General features: G+C 45.0%; 1 protein-coding gene across 2 annotated transcripts; it reads right to left on the bottom strand.

The window, feature by feature from the left end:
* Positions 1-204: 204 nt before the first annotated feature.
* LOC137305149 (TNF receptor-associated factor 2-like) lies at positions 205-19,960 on the bottom strand. Of its 2 annotated transcripts, none has more exons than XM_067973947.1 (9): positions 19,687-19,960; positions 13,709-13,996; positions 11,224-11,302; positions 9,463-9,561; positions 8,947-9,018; positions 7,114-7,467; positions 5,566-5,743; positions 3,488-3,636; positions 205-1,838 (listed from the first exon to the last, which is right to left on the bottom strand). In XM_067973947.1, the coding sequence occupies exons 2-9, from the start codon at positions 13,936-13,938 to the stop codon at positions 1,623-1,625; spliced, it is 1,377 nt and encodes a 458-aa protein (XP_067830048.1). In that variant the 5' UTR covers positions 13,939-13,996; positions 19,687-19,960; the 3' UTR covers positions 205-1,622. The 2 variants fall into 2 exon arrangements, with proteins under 2 accessions (XP_067830048.1, XP_067830047.1); XM_067973946.1 differs by lacking the exon at positions 19,687-19,960 and adding an exon at positions 18,442-18,974.
* Between the last annotated feature and the right edge of the window lie 609 nt (positions 19,961-20,569).

Genomic DNA, 20,569 nt, shown 5'->3' with positions numbered 1-20,569 from the left:
CTGCCAACTTCAAAGATTTGTGTATGTGAACCTCCCCCCTCCCAGCTCTCCCTGTTCCTGCACCCCCTTTAAAAATGTACCATTTAGTTTATATTGCCTCTCCTCATTCTTCCTACCAAAATGCACCAATGTATCTGAGCAAGGAGTCAACACCTTCAGGAATGGAGGCGAAAAGTTGGCAGAAAAAGCAGAAGGAAAAACATCTGATTTATCACGATTTTAATCTTCATATTTATTTGTTTGAATCTGTCCAGTTTATGCGGTTTCAATAATAATAGTCTTTAAGGCCCAGTGAGGGACTATGATGATCCTTTTATATGGATCTTTACATGAAATAAAAATTAACTTCTTAGAGATTAAATAAAGAATTGGTTACTTTAGTGTTTCAATTGTGTAAAGATTAGAATATTAGAACAATAACATCAAAGCAAGTTTGTTAAATTAAAAAAATAAAGGTTGCATATAGTGACACCACTAGTCCAGGAGAGAATGGAAATGATTGGGTTATTCCCCCATCAATCACACCTGGACATTGCACTGCAGTAAGTGACTGGGATTGATTTTACGCACATAATTTGTATTATGTACCTATCCTCCACTCACTGCATGTTGCTGGAGAAATAATCCTGCTTTTATCGGGAGACTGTGCTGTAGTTTTGGTCATGAGTTCAGAGACTCTAAATTAAAACCACAAGTCCCGCCTCCGCCTCCAACTCATTGGCTGACACAGCGGTATCGATATTCACTCCGATAAATAAATGATCCAATCATATCCGCCCTTCTCTCAACAACTCATCTGATTCACAACTTGTCTTTTTTTTGCTGATAGAAGGTACTTGGCTCTTTTTTTTTTTGTCTTTTGCAATTCTTTGCTCATCTGCTCAGCCCGATTTAAAACAAAACTCGCCAAAGCCAGGTCACCAGTAAGCCGTGCTGTTCGGGTACTGAATATCATCACCCCTTCCTAGCCCAGGCTCTTCTGGTGTGTGCACTCTCAGGCCACCGATTCCCGTTGTACTCAGCTGCCAGAGCAACCTTCAATGTAACACCCTCCTCCTGCTGCAAGACACTGCGACCTCTACTGGGCATCTGTCTTCCCACCCAGTCGATGTGGGCTGCAACGGTACGAAGTGGAGCAGAGCCTGAACTTTCTCCCCATGGGACTGAAGAATAGCATCACGTAGAATTTACAGCAAAGAAACAAGCCATTCGGCCCAACTGGTCTGTGTTGGTGTTTATGCTTCACATGAGCCTCCTCCCACTCTACTTCCACTCACTCTATCATTATTTATCTATAAAATATACAAATAATATCAATTATATTAATAAAAAAAAATCAATTTCTACCCTTGTGGCTCAGATATTATAAAAAACAATATTTAAGATCCCTGATCTGAGTGTGGTTAAGAGTTCAACATATAAAAGGAAAAATGCATCGGGGCCAGATCAGTAGGAGGTTACCATCAAATTGTGCTTCTCACGCACCAAAGATCATCGCAAACTCTTCAGCTGGACGGGAATTGATGTCGTGACCAGGCGCTAAGATGCAACTCTTAAAATTGCGACATCCGAACTGGCCTGCTTCAACCCCGAGGTCGCCAAGGAAAACCGCCCCGAGAGTCTCAAGGGTCCACGATGGCTTTTATGAACATGATGTCGTTTGTAGCGTAGGCGTTCCTGTTGGCGTGGAGCTGGGCGAGGGGGATGAACTGCGGGCAGCCGCTGGCGACATTCATAGAATGGACAGGCTTGCGGAAGGAGGCAGAGTTCATGTCTGGCTTGAAGGCTGAAGTCACTTGATGGTGTCTCCCACTCTGATCCAGCAGTTTAAAGGTTACCTAGAGTTAAAGAAGGAGAGAGAAAACAAAATGGTCACTTTTTGCTCCCGCTCCCACTCCCTTCGAGTTCCGTTCTCATTTGGAAAAACGCCTAGATTTTTGTTTCTCAGGAGAAACTTCTTTACCCAGCGAGTGGTGAGAATGTGGAACTCACTACCACAAGAAGTAGTTGAGGCGATTAGCATTTAAGGGGAAGCTAGATGAATACATGAGGGAGACAGGAATAGAAGGACACGCTGATAGGGTTGGATGAAGTAGGGTGGGAGGAGGCTCGTGTGGAGCATAAACACAGGCATGGGCCAGTTGGGCCGAATGGCCTGTTTCGGTGCTGTAAATTCTATCTAATTCTACGTTCTCCCACTCCTGCCCTGAAAGCGTTGACTTCCGGCTGGTCTGTGGCGCCGACTGCATGCCAGTGCCTTGCCCAAGTGGCCATTCCTCATAGTGAGCTTAGACATGGCGGGGTGGTGGTGGTGGGGGAGGAGGTTGGGCGGAGGGCAGATCTGCCTGGGCCTCGGCACAGCTAATACAGGGGAAGACAGGGCGGGTTCCATGAGGGGCTTGCGCTCCTCCTCGCCCAGTTTTTTTTTTGTATTCGATGCAGGAACAGAAATCTCTGCCTCAAGGAGTGTCAGCAGATTAATCAATCACAAGCAATGTCACAGCTGAGCCCAAATTCTGCTCTGTAAGGCTCTGAGATGGTGACTTTCGGAACAGAGGAACAGGAGGAGGCCATTCAACCCTTCGAGCCTGTTCTGCATTCAATTAGATCATGGCTGATCTGTATCTTGACTCCACCTACCCGCCTTGGTTCTGTAACCCTTACCCAACAAAAATCTATCAATCTCAGTTTTGAAATTTACAATTGACCCCCCCAGCCTCAACAGCTTTTTGGGAGGGAGAGTTCCAGATTTCCACTCCCCTTTGTGTGAAGAAACACTTCCTGACATCACCCCTGAATGGCCTAACTCTAATTTTGTTGTGGACTCTCCCCAGATTCTCTCTATCTACCCTATCAAATCCGTCAATTATCTTAAACACCTTAATTAGATCACCACTTAATCTTCTATATTCAAGGGAATACAAGTCTAGTCCATGCAACCTGTCCTCATAATTTAACCCTTTTAGGTCTAAGCAATGGGGGGAAGAGCCCCCAGGGCCTAGGTTTGATCCCTCGTCTATGCCGACCCTGCCACTATCAGCCAGTTTGACAGTAGGGGGCGCTCCTATTGACCTCTGCACCCGGGCTAGGGAGGACAGGCAGAATAAGGAATCACCTGGGGTTTCTGCTCTTCATTGCTAACCAACGGCCCATGTCGAAAAGTTGAGGATGTGTGGACAGTGGGCAGTGAGTGGCCTGGCCGTGATTCCTCCACAGTTGGATAGCTCGCTTACACTCACCGCTGAGGGTTGCGCGGCTGCTTGGACGAAATATCGGAGAGTGGCCGGCACCCGCGAACCAACCACACTCCCAGCGAGGGAGTTGACGGTGTTCCAGGAAAGGAGGAGAGGAAAAGCCTGGGTCCAGATGGCTTAGCACCTCGAGTATTTACCCACTGATGCTCAGGGGACTTCATTTCTGTTTTAACACCTCATTCAATATTTAGTTCCCTGCATTAATTCCCCAGTGTATTGTAAAGTTCAATTACCTTCTTGCTGAATGGCCACTCCAAAATGGAATCGTATTTTCCCTTCAGTATGACCAGGAAAAGTGACAGATGAGTGTTTGCTCCCAATCCATCACCATTCAGGTACAGCCTCAGGCAAAGCATATATCCATAGTGAGATGTGAAGAATGCTGAAAGAGAGAGAGAGAACAGAGCGATAAATATTCTGTGCGGAACCACACCCGCAAAGATTGTCACGTAGATATTGAGCTCTCACCTTACTGCAAATTGATCGACCATTTAATTTTGACCTTTTGTTTTACATGAAGAACCCAAGTGATGGTTGCAGGACAATTGAAAAGAGTTGGAGAGAAGACAAAGCCTGTTAATTGCAAGAGGAAGGGCGTAAGAAAGAAAGAACTTTCATTTATATCGCGCCTTTGCCGACTTCAGGGCGTCCTAAAGCCAATGTAATACTTTTGAAGTGTAATCACTGTTGAAATGTAGGAAACGCGGCAGCCAATTTGTGCACAGCAAGGTCCCACAAACAGCAATGAAATAATGACCAGATAATCTGTTTTTTTAGTGATGTTGGTTGATGGATAAATGTTGGCCCAGGACACCGGGGGAATCCCCCCTGCTCTTCTTCGAAATAGTGTCCGTGGCATCTTTTATGTCCACCTGAGAGGACAGACGGGGCCTCGGTTAAATGTCGCATCTGAAAGACAGCACCTCCGACAGTGCAGCACTCGCTCAGTACTGCACTGGGAGTGTCCGTGCTTGGACGGAACGAGTCAGAGCAGGAAACAAGTGCAATGAGTCTTGATTTCGGTGAGAATGCAAGGAGGAGGAAGCCGATGAGAGGAAAGTCAAAGGAGCAATAGCTTTATTGGAAAAAAATAGATAAACAAAAGATCACGGTGGAGAGAGAAGTTGGGGCTAGATTCTCAATTATACACAAAAATAATTTCTAGGGGTGATAGGGAGTCCAGTGTTTTCATTCCCATTAAATTATACGTTTTCTCTCACTCACTCACACACACCCCCTATCATTCAAATTAAGAATATTGAAGGCAGGTTAATATACAGACAGCAGCATTTTTTCAGTTACCTATTCTCAGTTCTAAGCAAAAGATTGTGATATGTAAAGATACTTTAGCGGAACTCCCCACTGGAGTTGCATACGGATAGTCAGTAGCACAATTGTGAGGTTCGGCTGTTAACCAGGCCTGTCCCTTTAAGTACTCTGCGTGGGGAAGTGGTCTAAACCAGCAGATCCAGGCAGCTGTACCTGCCTGTAAAACTCCTGAGGTTTAATTAAGAGGGCTTTGTAAATTTCAGACTCCAGGTCAGAAGAACCCAGTATGAAATGACTACCTTCGGTGAGGCAATGGGAGCAGCCTTCTCTCGCTGGGCATGAGAAAAGCATCCAATGCCAGCCTGGATTTTAAAGGCCATTAAAAAAAAAGATTGTCTTACATCTATAACAATGCGTGACACTTTGGAATGTTACATATAGACTGTGACAAATGTTCAATAGATGTAAAACTTCTATAATAGCAGATCTTCTGTGGCATTGCTCATGGTGAGTCCGACGATACATCGCTTTACAGGGACAGGAGGGCTGTGCTATTTTAACGCACCATATATTGTTTTACTAAGGTGGATCTATGGCCCTTTAAGGCCACAAGGTCTGATTGTTGTTAAGTAAACAACGGCTCAGGGCATTCAGAATTCAATTGTTGTTATTCCTACACTACAACAGTGACTACACTCCAAAAATACTTCATTGGCTGTAAAGCGCTTTGGGACATCCTGAGGTCATGAAAGACGCTATATAAATGTAAGTCTTTCTTTCTTTCTTTGGTCTGGGAAGTTTGGAATGGGCTGTCCGTTTCAGACTGCAGATCAGAAGGGCAGGCCACAAGCACCTAGCATTTTAACATTGCTTTTGTAACTGTTTAGAGTCCTATGGACAAAGCTCACACTCATGTCCCATTTTATTATATTCTCGATATAATAAATTTTTAAAAATTGATTAAGTAGCTCACATTGCAGAAAACCATTGTTTCTTTTTTTATCCCTTTACATCTGTCTGCAAATCAGTAATAAAGCCTTACGTGGGGAGAGAATTGAGGGAACGCTTCCGTCAATGGCATCCTGCATCTTGCGACTGAGATCGGAGATTGCCCAGACAAAAGTGCCATCGTACGAGGTGTGTTCCAGGACTTCGAGACGGAACTGAAGGTCAGCTATCACTAAGTCCTTGAGGCAAAGTGATTTTTCATGCTGCCGCACCTGGAAAGTATTTTAAAATAGTAAAAACTGAAGTGTGCCATCAGAACCAAATAACAACAGGGTCCTTATTTGCTGGTATTGTATTGTTGGTGCCCCAGGCAAATCAAAAAAAAAAAAAATCGATTTTTTTCAAAAACCCTCAGTGGTTAAATGCACCACCCAGTGTTTTACAGAGTCACATAGAACACAAAGGTCCCAGATTCTGATGTGGTCTGTGCTGAGTCAACTCGTATCCACTGGGGCAAGAGTAGGGGCTGTAGGAACATAGGAACAGGAGTAGGCCATTCAATCCCTCGAACCTGTTCTGCCATTCAATTAGATCATGGCTGATCTGTATCTTAACTCCATCTACTTGGTTTCATAACCCTTAATACCCTTTGCCTAACAAAAATCTATCAATCTCAGTCTTGAAATTTTCAATTGACCCCCTCAGCCTTGACAGCTTTTTTGGGGGAGAGAGTTCCAAATTTCCACTACCCTTTATGTGAAGAAGTGCTTCCTGACATCGCCACTGTACATTTGCCTCAGTGCCCCTGGACCAGAAAGAGTGGGGGGGGGGGGGGGGGAGGGGAAGCTGCCAGGGTTCCCGCTCTTGATCGCTATCTGGTGACGATACCAAAAAGTGCACTTGTGTGGATTTTCAGATGAGGACAGAATCAGGCTCAGCTGGGATGCCCCTCACAGTCTAATAGCCTGCCAGCAACTCAGTATCCGGCCTTACATGTGAAGAAGAGCCACAGGAGTGAGGTGCCCTCCCACAGCAAAGGAAGAGGGACCTGCATTTATACAGAGCCTTACTGCGTTTCACAGAAACCTCTCAAAGTAGTTGACATACAAGGACTGTGATTATACAGTGATTCCAGGGATGAGGGACTTTAGTTACGTGGATAGACTGGAGAAACTGGGGTTGTTCTCCTTGGGTCAGAGACGGTTGCGAGGAGATTTGATAGAGGTATTCAAAATCATGAAGGGTCTACACAGAGTAGATAGAGAGATACTGTTCCCATTGGTGGAAGGGTCAACAACCAGAGGACATAGATTTAAGATGATTGGCAAAAGAACCAAAGGTGACATGAGGAAAAACTTTTTTACACAGCGAGTGGTTAGGATCTGGAACGCACTGCCAGAGGGGGTGATGGAGGTAGATTCAATCATGGCCTTCAAAAGGGAACTGGATAAGTACTTGAAAGGAAAAAATTTGCGAGGCTACGGGGAAAGGGCGGGGGAGTGGGACTAGCTGGATTGCTCTCGCATAGAGCCGGCGCGGACTCGATGGGCCGAATGGCCTCCTTCCGTGCTGTAACCTTTCTATGATTCTATACAGGCAAATCACCAATAAGGTATAAACTTGCACATTAATAAATATTTACCTTGCTTTTTAGCTGCGCGGTCACTGCCTCCTGGTCCTTGAGCCGTTTCTCCTGAGCTAACACGGTATTTGAAGTGTCTTCCACTTCGCGGTTTAACACGGTGACAATGTTTTCAAAAGTCTGCACTTTCACCTTCAGCTCCTCCTGTTTGATGTCTTCCTCCGACTCCTTGCTCCTTCGTCGTCCGTTGGACTCTGTATCCTTCTCCTTGTGCCTCTCGATCATTTCCACCAAGCTGGAACATTTGCTCGATTCACTGGTCTCCTTCACAAAGTCCTGTATGCTCTGGAGCACGCAGTCCAGGTGGTACTGGGTGCAGGTCTGATTATGTTCGTGGATCTTGTCCCTGGAAATCTGCAGAGACATAATCGGCAGCGACTCGTAAAGCTTCACGTTTTGGGAAAGTTTTTCTTGTTCCCAGAGAAAAGGAAACACAGGAACACATAGGCCATTCAGCCCCTCAAGTCTGTTCCGCCATTCAATTAGATCAGGGCTGATCTGTATCTTAACTCCATCTATGCCTTTGAACCAAACCTTTACCTAATAAAAAATCTATCACGCATTTTTGAGACTTCTCATAGCTAAATCTATTTTTTTTAAGTTCCAACATTTTGTACTTTTGTTTCAGGTTTTACATAGAACAGCACAGAAACAGGCCAATCACACGCCCATTCTGCAAGTTTATTAATGTCTTCATGTATTTTGTCTAAGTCCTCCTCAGTATTAACTATACCCCCCAATTTGGTGTCATCTGCAAATTTTGGAAGTATACTTCCGATTCCTGAGTCCAAATTACATAGAATGTACAGCACAAAACAGGCCATTTGGCCCGACTGGTCCATGCTGTGTTTATGCTGCACATGAGCCTGCTCCTACCAAATGTAAATTGTGAACAGTGGTCCCAGCACAGATCCTTGTGGAACACCACGTCTCACCTTTTGCCAATCTGAGTAACTACCCATTACCCCATCTTTCTGGTTCCAACATTCAACAGCAACGACTTGCATTTACGTAGCACCTGTAACATCAGCAACGTCACGTGGAGGGGGAAGGGAATCGACACCAAGCGGGAGTTAGGACAGAGTAAGGGAGGCGATTAAAGTAGCAATCACAGGTTTTTGAACGTGAGGAAGGATCAAGTGATTGGGGAAGAGAATTTCAGAGTTAAGGATCATGATGGCTGAAGGCACTATCATTGATGTCGGAGTGGACAGTAGACTAGACTCAGAAGGGTGGAGGACGCAGACTGGGATGTAGAGTTGGAGGAAGTTACAAAGGTGGGGCAGGGCCATGGAGGGGTTGAGTAGGTGAGGACGAAGATTTTTGAGTTTTTCAATTATAAAATAGAATGAGCATAAAATCTAGCCTCACACGTCAGCGCAGTACTGAGCAGGTTCTGCACTGTCGGAGGTGCCGTCTTTCGGATGAGATGTTAAACCAAGTCCCCGTCGGCCCTCTCAGGTGGACATAAAAGAACCCACGGCGCTATTTCGAAGAAGAGAAAGGGAGTTCTTCCCGGTGCCCTGGCCAATATTTATCCATCAACCAGCATCGCTAAAAAAACAGATGATCTGGTCATTTATCAGATTGCTGTTTGTGGGAGCTTGCTGTGCGCAAATTGGCTGCCGCGTTTCCTACATTACAAAAGTACTTCATTGGTTGTAAAGCGATTTGGGATGTCCTGAGGTTGTGAAAGGTGCTATATAAATGCAAGTTCTGTCTTTCTTCTTATATTCAGTTCATGTGCTCTGAAATTCAGCCCCTCCTCTTCTTTCCAGGAATCTAGCTTCACTTGCAAGATTTGTTCAATTGAATTAAGAGTTTGACACTCACCATTTCTGTGCAGCCAACAACGCTAAAGGGGCATTTCAGCAGCTTTTGCTCGCAAGTCGTTTTGTGCTTTGCCTGGAATGTCAAGAATAAACTTATGATGACTAATTGAAATGAAAATAAAAGATAAGTCAAAGTAAATTATGAAGTTTATTTCCCTCCCCCTCTTATTATAGAATCATTGAATCATACAGCACAGAAGGGGGCCATTCGGCCTATCGAGCCCGTGCCAGCTCTTTGAAAGAGCAATCCTGTTAGTCTCATTTCCCTGCACTTTCCCCGTATCCCTGCAAATTTTTTCTCTTCAAATATTTATCCAATTCCTTTTCGAAAGCCACGATTGAATCTGCACCCACTACCCTTTCAGGCAACGCATTCCAGATCATAACTATTAGCTGCGTAAAAAAGATTTTCCTAATGTCACCTTTGGTTCTTTTGCCAATCACCTTAAATCTGTGGTGAAAAGGGTAAAAGAGGCGAAGGCAATGAGAAGTTTGGATACTTTAAGATATGATTTACCTCCAGCTCTCTCAGGGGACCACTCCACGTACAGCCTTGGTTTTGACAGGATACTTGCAGGTTTAGAATCTCTTTTGCAATTGCCCTGTCCTTAAAACGCTATAATACACAGAAAGTAACAATGAATAAAAAAATTTAACACTGACTCCATTCATCAGAAGTATCATCAGCCTGATTTGCGTCGGATGGATAATAGGAGTGTGTTACATCAGTGGTATTCTGATATTGTGATAATTTCACTACCAAAGTCAGATTTTTTTTATATTCTCTAATATTTTTCATTAATTAAACTTTCTTGAGACATGCACTTTATAAGATTATGAATTGTGAAGACCCATGGGTTATGATTTGTTTCAGTGGGCTAATAATATGAGCAATGCAATTACCAATGAGTTATGTTCAATGCCACAAGCTGGATATAAACGAATTGATGTGTCTTTATAATGTCTTCTGTTCGAACCATATGTTAAAAATTAATTAGGTAAAGAATTTTATAAAGTTGATTAAGCAAAGAAAGTTCTTTTTAAACAAATGGGACACATTGGTACAAAACCTCCCATTGTGATTTGATTCCAATGCAGTTGGAGGTTGTGCAAGTGTTGGTTAGTTCATTTAGTGGTGTGAATGTTTATAGCGTTAACATTCTCTCAGTCTATTGTTACGTGAATCGGGTTTAGAATGTTGATACCCTGAACATTCTCTCAGTCTATTGTTACATGAATCGGGTTTAGAATGTTGATACCCTGAACATTCTCTCAGTCTATTGTTACGTGAATCGGGTTTAGAATGTTGACACCCTGAACATTCTCTCAGTCTATTGTTACGTGAATCGGGTTTAGAATGTTGACACCCTGAACATTCTCTCAGTCTATTGTTACGTGAATCGGGTTTAGAATGTTGATACCCTGAACATTCTCTCAGTCTATTGTTACATGAATCGGGTTTAGAATGTTGACACCCTGAACATTCTCTCAGTCTATTGTTACGTGAATCGGGTTTAGAATGTTGACACCCTGAACATTCTCTCAGTCTATTGTTACGTGAATCGGGTTTAGAATGTTGATACCCTGAACATTCTCTCAGTCTATTGTTACGTGAATCGGGTTTAGAATGTTGATACCCTGAACATTCTCTCAGTCTATTGTTACGTGAATCGGGTTTAGAATGTTGATACCCTGAACATTCTCTCAGTCTATTGTTACGTGAATCGGGTTTAGAATGTTGATACCCTGAACATTCTCTCAGTCTATTGTTACATGAATCGGGTTTAGAATGTTGATACCCTGAACATTCTCTCAGTCTATTGTTACGTGAATCGGGTTTAGATGCAGTGTCGAATGTCATTGATGAAGGCACTGTGAAGTACACAGGAATGGGAGGAATTTTCTGAGGCTACGCTCCACCAACAGAGCCTGAAATGCAGTCTTGTTGGAAAACCCCAAGTGGGCTGCCTGTAAATTTCCATCCATTCACACTAATAAATGGAAGATTGCAACCAATGAGCTGCCGCAACATGCGAGGCTGTACTGATGGTGTGGGCCTTGGAACATTTTGGCCATTTATTTCAATACATCAGTATATACACAGTGCTGTAGCATCTTTTATGAACGTCCCTTGCAATTCACCGCATAAGATGTGCTGGGCAAGAGGTGGAAAATAGGAAAAGAAAATTCCCATAATTTCTAATCATGATAATTGAATAAATCAAATGCTTCAGTTCCAATACAGTGTCTTGATCTTAAACAGAACATGTATGCTTACTTTTTCCAATGTGCCCACTGAACTATTCTCAACTATTTCTTTATCCCTTAGGCAGGATGGACATGTCGTGGATATTTTCCTGTTGACGAAAGAAGGCAAAAAAAAAATTAATTCAGGGGTTAATTTAAACACAAGATCAAATATGCAGCACCTCTCAGGTACCTGCCTGTCTGTCTGTGATAGTACGGATACTGCTAACAGCAGTTTAATATCAGTGCCACATTTGGAGCACTGACATTTTGGGAGTTGTACTCCCCTCTTACACCACTCTCTAATCAGGTAAAGTCCACTCCTCGCTCGCTTACTCAAACACATGCGAAAAGGCTCCAAATGCCATTAAAATTCTTAAATGTTAGGTCAGCTCTTTGCTAACAATTTAATATTAAACTCAATGCGGTTCGACAGTCCATCTGAAAGCTTCACAGAGATTGTAGATTATTTCAACCAGTCCAAAGCTGCAGCCTTTACACCATCAACAGCAACAACAATTTGCATTTATACAGCGCCTTTAACATAGTGAAACATTCCAAGGCGCTTCACAGGAGCGATTGTAACATAATTTGACACTGAGTCACATAAGGAGATATTAGGACAGGTGACCACAAGCTCCGTCAAAGAGGTAGGTTTTAAGGAGCGTCTTAAAGGAGGAGAGAGAGGTGGAGAGGTTTAGGGAGGGAATTCCGAAGCTTAGGGCCGAGGCAGCTGAAGGCACGGCCGCCAATGGTGGAGCGATTAAAATCGGGATGCGCAAGAGGCAAGAATTGGAGGAACGCAGAGATCTCGGAGGGTTGGAGGAGGTTACAGAGATAGGGAGGGGCGAGGCCATGGAGGGATTTGAAAACAAGGGTGAGAATTTTAAAATTAGAGAAACGTTGAAGGGAAGTGATTTCTGTTCAACTTCAGGTCATTGGATGAGCTTGCCTGGGGTGTGGCTGGTCAGGAAGGCCCCAAAGTGCCAATCCGTGCTGAGTTAACTGTTCTCAGCTGGAGTGGCAGTATGATTGGCACAACCTGGACTAAGGGGAGAAAACCAGACAATGTCCCTTCTCTGGGTTGCTATCTAGTGACACCTGCTGGAAAAATGCATCCGTGAGGACAAGGTTCAGCTCAGTCCAGTCAAACAGCCTGCCATCACTCACTGTGAGCGTTCATCATGAATAATGGGCACTTGGCCGTTAATACCCTCAAGAGAGGAGAGGAGGCTCATTGAAACCTGCAAGAAAACTGCTTCTCACCAATACAGGACGTACATTCCAATTGCTCCGTGACATCCATATACACACACCCACACATCTATGAAAACACGGGCTATGTCATGGGATCCTCCACCATTAGAAGCATCAAAATCTATTTACATCATAAAAACACAAGGGGCACGATTTTGCGCCACCAGTGGGACCTCGCACACGGCAGATGCCTCATTGGATCGTGGGTGTACTGCCCGCCACTGACATTAATGGAAGGATAATGGTGGGCAATGGATCCGCCCACTGCACGCGAGGCCCCGCCTATGGTGGGGTATCTCAGAAAATTCCAGCCAGGAACTTTTAGAAGAGAAAAGAAAGAACGTGCATTTATATAGCACCTTTCACAACCTCAGCACGTCCCAAAAGCACTTTACAGTCAATGAAGTAATTTTGAAGTGCAGTCACTATTGTGATGTAGGAAACGCGGCAGCCAATTTGCCCACAGCAAGATCCCACAAACAGCAATGAGATAATGAGTGATTTTGATTGAGGGATAATTATCAGCCAGAACACTGGGGAGAACTCCCCTGTTCTTCTTCGATATAGTGGCCATGGGATCTTTTACATCCACCCGAGAGGACAGACACCAAGGGCCTTGGTTTATCGTCTTGTCTGAAAGACAGCACCTCCAACAGTATGGTGCTCCCTCAGTACTGCACTGGGAGTGTCAGCCTGGATTGTGTACTACAAGTCTCTGGAGTGGGGACTTTGAACCCAAACCCTTCTGACTCAGTAAACAATTTTACAACACCAAGTTATAGTCCAGCAATTTTATTTTAAATTCACAAGCTTTCGGAGGCTACCTCCTTCGTCAGGTGAACGATTTTCACATCGTTCACCTGACGAAGGAGGTAGCCTCCGAAAGCTTGTGAATTTAAAATAAAATTGCTGGACTATAACTTGGTGTTGTAAAATTGTTTACAATTGTCAACCCCAGTCCATCACCGGCATCCCCACATCACTTCTGACTCAGAGGGGAGAGTGCAACCAATTGAGCCACGGCTTAACACCTTAAGAACCGGAAAAAGCCATTAAGTACAACAAACCCATCTTTTTTTCCGTTTGACCAACCCGCCCCCATATACCCTCGATCCGATCAGAAGAGCACTTAGTTTCTTCCTGAACCCGTTAAATATTAAATCGTTTCAACCGGTAACTTATTCCACAAATCTATTCCATTCGCAGCGAAAATATGGTAATTAAGAATAATAATATATCTGGTTACAGTGGAAACGTACAATAGCTTTCTGTGACACCTTTCGCAAAACCTGTGCCCGCATTCCGTCTGGACTGGATCCCTCATCAGAAGGCCACACTCTCCGCAGTAGTACTTGCAGTCGTAGTCTCGGCCGGCGCTGGTCACGTAGCCTCCGGCCTCCTCATCTTCCGAGCAGGGAGCAGTTTTCCACTCACAAGCCGATTTGTAACTCTGGAGCCCTTCCCCAGGTGTCAGAGCGAACAAGCTCATGGCAAAACCACTGAAGTCTCTGATCGACTCTGGGAGTTTTTTTGTTTGGAGGGGGATCCTTAAATATCAATTACAGTAAAAGAAGGGCATTTTAATAAAAGTATTTTTTTGTTTAATCAAAGCGAAACTCATTAAGTCATAGTACACCCCCCTCTGCTATCTATCATGATAGGAATTGTTCCGTGCAGGACAGCATGACGCTACAAAAAGTCCCACAAATATTTACATTTGGGCATGAGTCCAAAAAAAATCTCCCTGTACCAGTTTGGTTGGAAATATCATCGCCCCACGAGCAAAGCATTTCAACTGAAAGGACAAACTATCTTAAATTTCGGTTTCATTCTGAGTTGCTTCAGTCTCTCTATCTCTTTCTCTTTGTCCTCTCTAGATCTTGTCAGTTCCAGAAAGATCATGTTTATGTGTGGATTAAACTTCCTTTAAATCGACCTTTACCTGATGTGTGTACTCAGTGACCTACATGTACGGATTAGTACTTTTTTTCACTTTGTAAAAAATACTTAATATTACTTCTCTCAGTTAATATTTTCTTTGCATTAATTTGATGTTTCCATGCTAGTCTGCCCTCTCAGGTGGACATAAAAGATTCCATGGCACTATTTTAAAGAAGAGCAGGGGCTTTCTCCCCGGTGTCCTGGCCAATATTTATCCCTCAGCTAACATCACCAAACAGATTATCTGGTCATTCTCACATTGCTGTTTTGTGAGATCTTGCTGTGCGCAAATTGGCTGCCGCGTTTCCTACATTACAACAGTGACTACACGTCAAAAAACTACTTGATTGGCTGTGGAGCGCTTTGGGACATCCTGAGGTCATGAAAGGTGATGAATAAATGCAAATTCTTTCATGTCTATTCCTAAAGTACATCCTCAGTTCCTCTCTTTCATTCAGTGTTGTCTATTGAGAAGCGTACATGAAGGGCCATATTCCAGGGCACCATACAGATAAAAAAAGGCGAGAGAGAAGACGAGATACATCGAGGAGTGGAGGTTAATGAAAAACTAAAGTTTTGAAAACTAGTAGAATGTAGAAGCAACGGGAAACAAGAAGGGCAATAGTTTTGAGATCAGGGGACGGACAGGTTAGAGTGGAAGACAATGTGTGATGTATCTTTATTTTAACACAGTGAGTTTGAATTCAATACATACAAAGATTGATACCAAAGCACAGAGGTAAATGTACATGGATCCATATATGTGTAGTGAATCCTATGGCTCCGCATTGTCCTCCCCCAGTAGGTTTTGTAAACATTTGCTGGGAACGGGTCGCCTTCTCACTACACTGGGAGGGGGCTTAGTACATTTGGGGGCTTGGTACACTGGGGGGCTTGGTACACTAGGGGGCTTGGTACACTGGGGGGCTTGGTACACAGACTACTGAGGTCTCGGTAACCTGGAACTTGGGCCAGAGAGGTTTCATTGGTCAAACTGACGCAGAGCCTGAGTTAGATTTATGAGTATCCCCAGTTAGTTATTTGGTGGATGGATGGTCCATTGTATCAGCCTGGGAAAGGTATCACAATGCAATTTGGTCCCCGTTAATTATATGACACTTAGTTGGTCACCTCTAGCCTCAGGGCATGATGAAAGGTTCCAGTCTGGATCCTGCAACATCCCCATGCCAACGAGCCTCATGGCCAAAAGACAGTGGCAAGTCCTCCACCGATGTGATATTTTCCATTTGCCTGCTGCAGAAGAGGTGCAGGAAATTCCAACAAGAAGTGCCCTGCTGTTTTATCAATCTATGGTCAGATTTTCATAGCTATGGATGGTCCATCGTGTCATTGGAGCCTGGGAACAAATACTCACTTTCCTCGAGACCTTGATGAGGGTGAGCAAGGCCTTCCTGGAGTAAACCATGTTACCCAAAATCTGAGTACTACTCCATCCACTTAGGGTTCAAAACAGATGTCCTATGATTCATAGAATCATAGAATTGTTACAGCACAGAAGGAGGCCATTCGGCCCACCGAGCCTGTGCCGGATTCAGACCACCTGTGTGTTCCAATACCTTCCAAGGTTGTCCCCTATAGGTGGCCCTTCTTCTCTAGAAATAAAACAAGTGTTCATTGTACACTTATCTGTTGCCCAATCACATTATGTAATCTAGAGATGGCCACTTACTGAATTACAATCCTCTGGATTGGCTGGAATTATCACATTAGGAAATTAGGGATTTTCCGCCAACCCCACTACAATGAACCACCTATCCCAGGGATTCTTCCTCTTCTCCTTCAGCAAGTGCGCAGAGATGTTTAGTGACTGTGCGCAAGTAGGAGTTTGCCTGCTCTCTTGAACCATACCATAGGTCTTCTCAATCAGTGATGTCCTCCTTTCTTTATGCCTGCAATGATGTACTTTCTACAGAATTCCTTACAACCCATCAGGGTGGACCATGTCAGCAGCTCACTCATCCCCTGAAACTCAGGGCCAGCGAAAATGATTGACTCACATGGCCAAGCACTGATTCTCCAGCATTGAGAAGCTGGTTAAGACTGTTGAAAGAGCAAACAGTTGAAACTGGCACTGGGTCTGGCATCATGGAGATGCCCGGGCCACTAATAAGTATAGGTAGTTGTTGTGTGTTATGGGTATGGGTGAAGGCTCAGTGCATTCGTCAGGACCTGAAATTGTAAATAGTGCATGAAATATAACCCCCTCCAAAAAAATGTTTATTGAAGGTTTTTTTTTCTGAAGTTCCCTCCTCCTCTGCTGTACTGAATACTGTAACTCCCGCCGAGGGACAGTTCCACAGACACTGACAGCTTTCTGGGACCTAGTCCAAATGACACATAACAGCCTGATTAGTATTGGGCTAATTTTAACCTAACTCGCCGGGCGGAAATCCCACGGGATCGGGTGGAATGCTGGTTTTACACCCCGTCCAATATTGACTTCAGTGGAGAGTAAAATCGGGCGGGGTGTAAAACCAGTGTCGCACCCCATCCCGTTAGTTTCTCAACAAGCGGGTTAGGTTAAAATTACCCCGCTAAGTCCGGGCGGTCTATTGACCATGGGGATGGGCCCGACCAATGTCTGACATCTCCAACAGAAAAGTGATCAGGAATAGGAAGTCTGGCTGATTTCTCCCCTCCTTAGCCCGGAGGTATTGAAACCACTTGTAATCCCCCCACTACTACCGCAATTAGTTGCAATCAAAAAAAACCTAGAAATCTACCAAGAGTCGCTGGTCATTTTCCACTTGTGTCACTTCTTAGCTGCTCTTTCTTCCAGTTCTCCTCTCCTGAAGATGTTGACTTTGGTCAAGATATGGGGAATGGGCAGTACCAGCTTCACCCAATTGGCTATTATTGACCTATGGCTCTAGGCAGTGAGCACCTGCGGGCTGACATTGTAATGTCAATGATTAGGGCAAGTGGTCTATCATCCCATGAGAGATCCTACAAACTACAGTGTGTAATGCGATTTATCACAATATTGCATCAAAAGTCCTGGAGGCATCTAAGTGATAACAGATCACTTGCCCCATAAACCAACACTTGCCCTATGGACCAACACTTGCCCCATGAACCAACACTTGCCCCATGGGCCAACACTTGCCTCATGAACCAACACTTGCCCCATGGACCAACACTTGCCCCATGGACCAACACTTGCCCCATGAACCAACACTTGCCTCATGAACCAACACTTGCCCCATGAACCAACACTTGCCTCATGAACCAACACTTGCCTCATGAACCAACACTTGCCTCATGAACCAACACTTGCCCTATGGACCAACACTTGCCCCATGGACCAACACTTGCCCCGTGGACCAACACTTGCCCCGTGAACCAACACTTGCCCCGTGAACCAACACTTGCCCCGTGAACCAACACTTGCCCCGTGGACCAACACTTGCCCCGTGAACCAACACTTGCCCCGTGGACCAACACTTGCCCCGTGGACCAACACTTGCCCCGTGGACCAACACTTGCCCCGTGGACCAACACTTGCCCCGTGGACCAACACTTGCCCCGTGAACCAACACTTGCCCCATGGACCAACACTTGCCCCACACTCTAAGGCCTTGTCCTTTTATCTCGTGGCTGGGACTGCAGAATCGTCTTACCCTCCCGATCTTGAACACAGTTCCATTTAACAGCATCTTTGGTTTTCTTTGTAAACATTGAAAGCAACTAAATAAATGCTGACAGCTCCAATAAATGGAGTCAGAGGCGGAGACAGCCTGAGACAGAGCAAAAGTGAGGGGGGGGGGGGAAGAGGGAGCGAGTCTGTGATTGAGGGAGAGAGACAAAGGGGAGAGAAACCGAGGGAGACTGAGGCAGAGGGAGAGAAACTCGCCACTAATGTCCTGTGTAAACTCTTAAAAACAGTTTAAACTGACCTCAAACTCATCTAGTATAGAGATCAGATGGTACATAACACACTTCGCCTTACGTTTCATAGTAACTGAACGGTCTCGCACCAAATCGTGCCTACGGTCGTTTCTCTACATACAGCGTTGTGTTGTTAACTCACCCTGTGCAGAAGGAGCGCCGACAGATACGTTCGGGACCAGTTGTGTGTTAATAGAGAAGCGGGGTGTGTTATACACCCAATATGTACAGCGCCGCTTGGAAATTCCAGTTTAGACGGGGGCTTTCTTTTTCAAGTTGCTTTTGATTGGACTTCCGTGAGTTTTATTGAGTGTACGATATCCAGTTTATTTCCGGGTTTTGTCAGTCAGTCGTGTACACTAGTTGGTAAGCGACAGACACACAGACAGGGACGTCTGGCCTTTGTGACTGTCTCCTCTCTCTCTCACACGCACACTATCTTTCCGTGTCTCTGGATACTCTGTAATGTTAAACAGTACAGACAAGCAGCCCCCTCCCCAATTGGATAGATAAAGGCAGCCTCTCCCGAGATCTGCCATTCCCTTTCTGTCTCAGTCTCTCACTCTCAAGTCTCTCTCATTCGGCTGCATTCCCTGCTTTAATCTCTCTCATTCTCCTGCTCCCTCTGCCACAATGCTCTCCCTCAGTCTCTGTCTCTCTCTCTCTCTCCCTTGGTCTCTATTCCTCCTTCAATATCCCACCCCGCCCCCCGAGTTTCTCCCTCTCTCTTTTTCCCTCGGTCTCTCTCCCTCCTCAGTCTCTCTCCCTCCTCAGTGACTCTTCCTGCCTTTTCCTCTTTCTGTCCCCCTTTTCCCCCACTGTCACTCCCCTAGTCGCTTCCTCCCCTATCTCTCTCTCCTAGGCTCTCTACCTCTGCCTCTCTCCTTTCGTCTCCCAATCTCTCTCCCTCTCCCTGACTCGCTCCCTCCCCCTCCCTTAGCCACTTTCTCCCCCTACCTCCCTCAGCCTCCCTCTGCCTCTTTCCCTCTCTTTGTTTTTCTCTCTCGCCTCCTCCCTCCCTCTCTCCTTCCTTCAGTTTATCATTCCCTGCCCCCACCTCTCTTAGCCCCTCTTCTTTCCTGCAGGTCTCTCTCGCCCTCCTCAATCTCTTTCTCCCTCTTACCTTCTCAGTCTGTCTGCCTCTATCTCTTCCTCTGTTCTAGTTTTTTTTTCCTGCTTTCTCTGCCTGGACACCAACCAGGATCTCTCCCTATTTCTGATATCTTCATCTTTTGTGTGTATGTATATGTGTGTGTACAGCTCTGTTTTTTTCCCTCCTTCTCTTAAGTCCGGACGTAGACATGTACAACCTAGCCCTAACTAAGAGAAGCACAGAGATCATGGGAGCAAAGGGGAATGTGCACCGAAGGAGTATAGAGGTACTTACCAGGCCTTTTTACTGTATGACTGGAGTGGGTAGTTCAGTATTCTTAGCGCGGTGGCATGACTCGCTCCAGGGGCAACTCAGAGCCCCGAGTTTCTAAAGTTGAGATTTCCCCTGTCACTAGAGGGCGTCTCGGAATTCCCCTGCCTGGAAATCCCGCTACCATATATTTAAAAAAATCCCCATCTATATTTCCTCTTTACAATGACCCCCATCTATATTTCCTCTTTACAATGACCCCCAACAGGGAGTCGGCGGACAGAACTCATTGTAGCCGTTTGGACTAAGGTTGGAGAATGTGTGTCATGGTCAGCAAACCTGAAGACAAGAGTCCTGTTACAACTCTGCGGTTCAAGACTAGCCTCCCCCGCCCGTCCGGGCGTGTGTCTCTTATTATTGTCTGCTTCGCCTCAGACTGACTCTATATATAAATCACACACATACTGACTGCCTTATATGTCCTTCTCGGCCACTGGACCATATTCATTTCCCGCTGTGTGTCAGTTTGTTCATGGGGTTGACTCATGTGCTCCCCCTGACACACAAGTCATACCGAGCTGAGTCAAGTCGGGCTAGACAAACCTGCGGACTGAGCACAACCAATTTTACTGGAGCAAATTTTCCGAAGCTCTGGAACAAAATGATGTTATTGTTATAATTGGTAAACCCACCTTCACACCCAGATCATTCGCACAGAACATTCGTGACTATAAGGAAGCAGAGCCACCATTAATGTTTGCTGTTTAATGTATTCAACCCTTTGTCACTAACTCGATCCCTATCTGTATTTGTAGTCCTTTCCACTCCTGTGTGTAACTATCATTCTCTCTCTCTCCCTGTCTCTACCTATCATTCTCTCTCTCTCCCTGTCTCCACCTATCATTCT

The sequence above is a fragment of the Heptranchias perlo genome, chromosome 39, assembly GCF_035084215.1.
Source record: "Heptranchias perlo isolate sHepPer1 chromosome 39, sHepPer1.hap1, whole genome shotgun sequence".
In the NCBI taxonomy this organism is placed as follows: Eukaryota; Metazoa; Chordata; class Chondrichthyes; order Hexanchiformes; family Hexanchidae; genus Heptranchias; species Heptranchias perlo.
The sequence above is the reverse complement of the archived record's forward strand: the minus strand, read 5'-3'. Positions and strand labels throughout refer to the sequence as shown.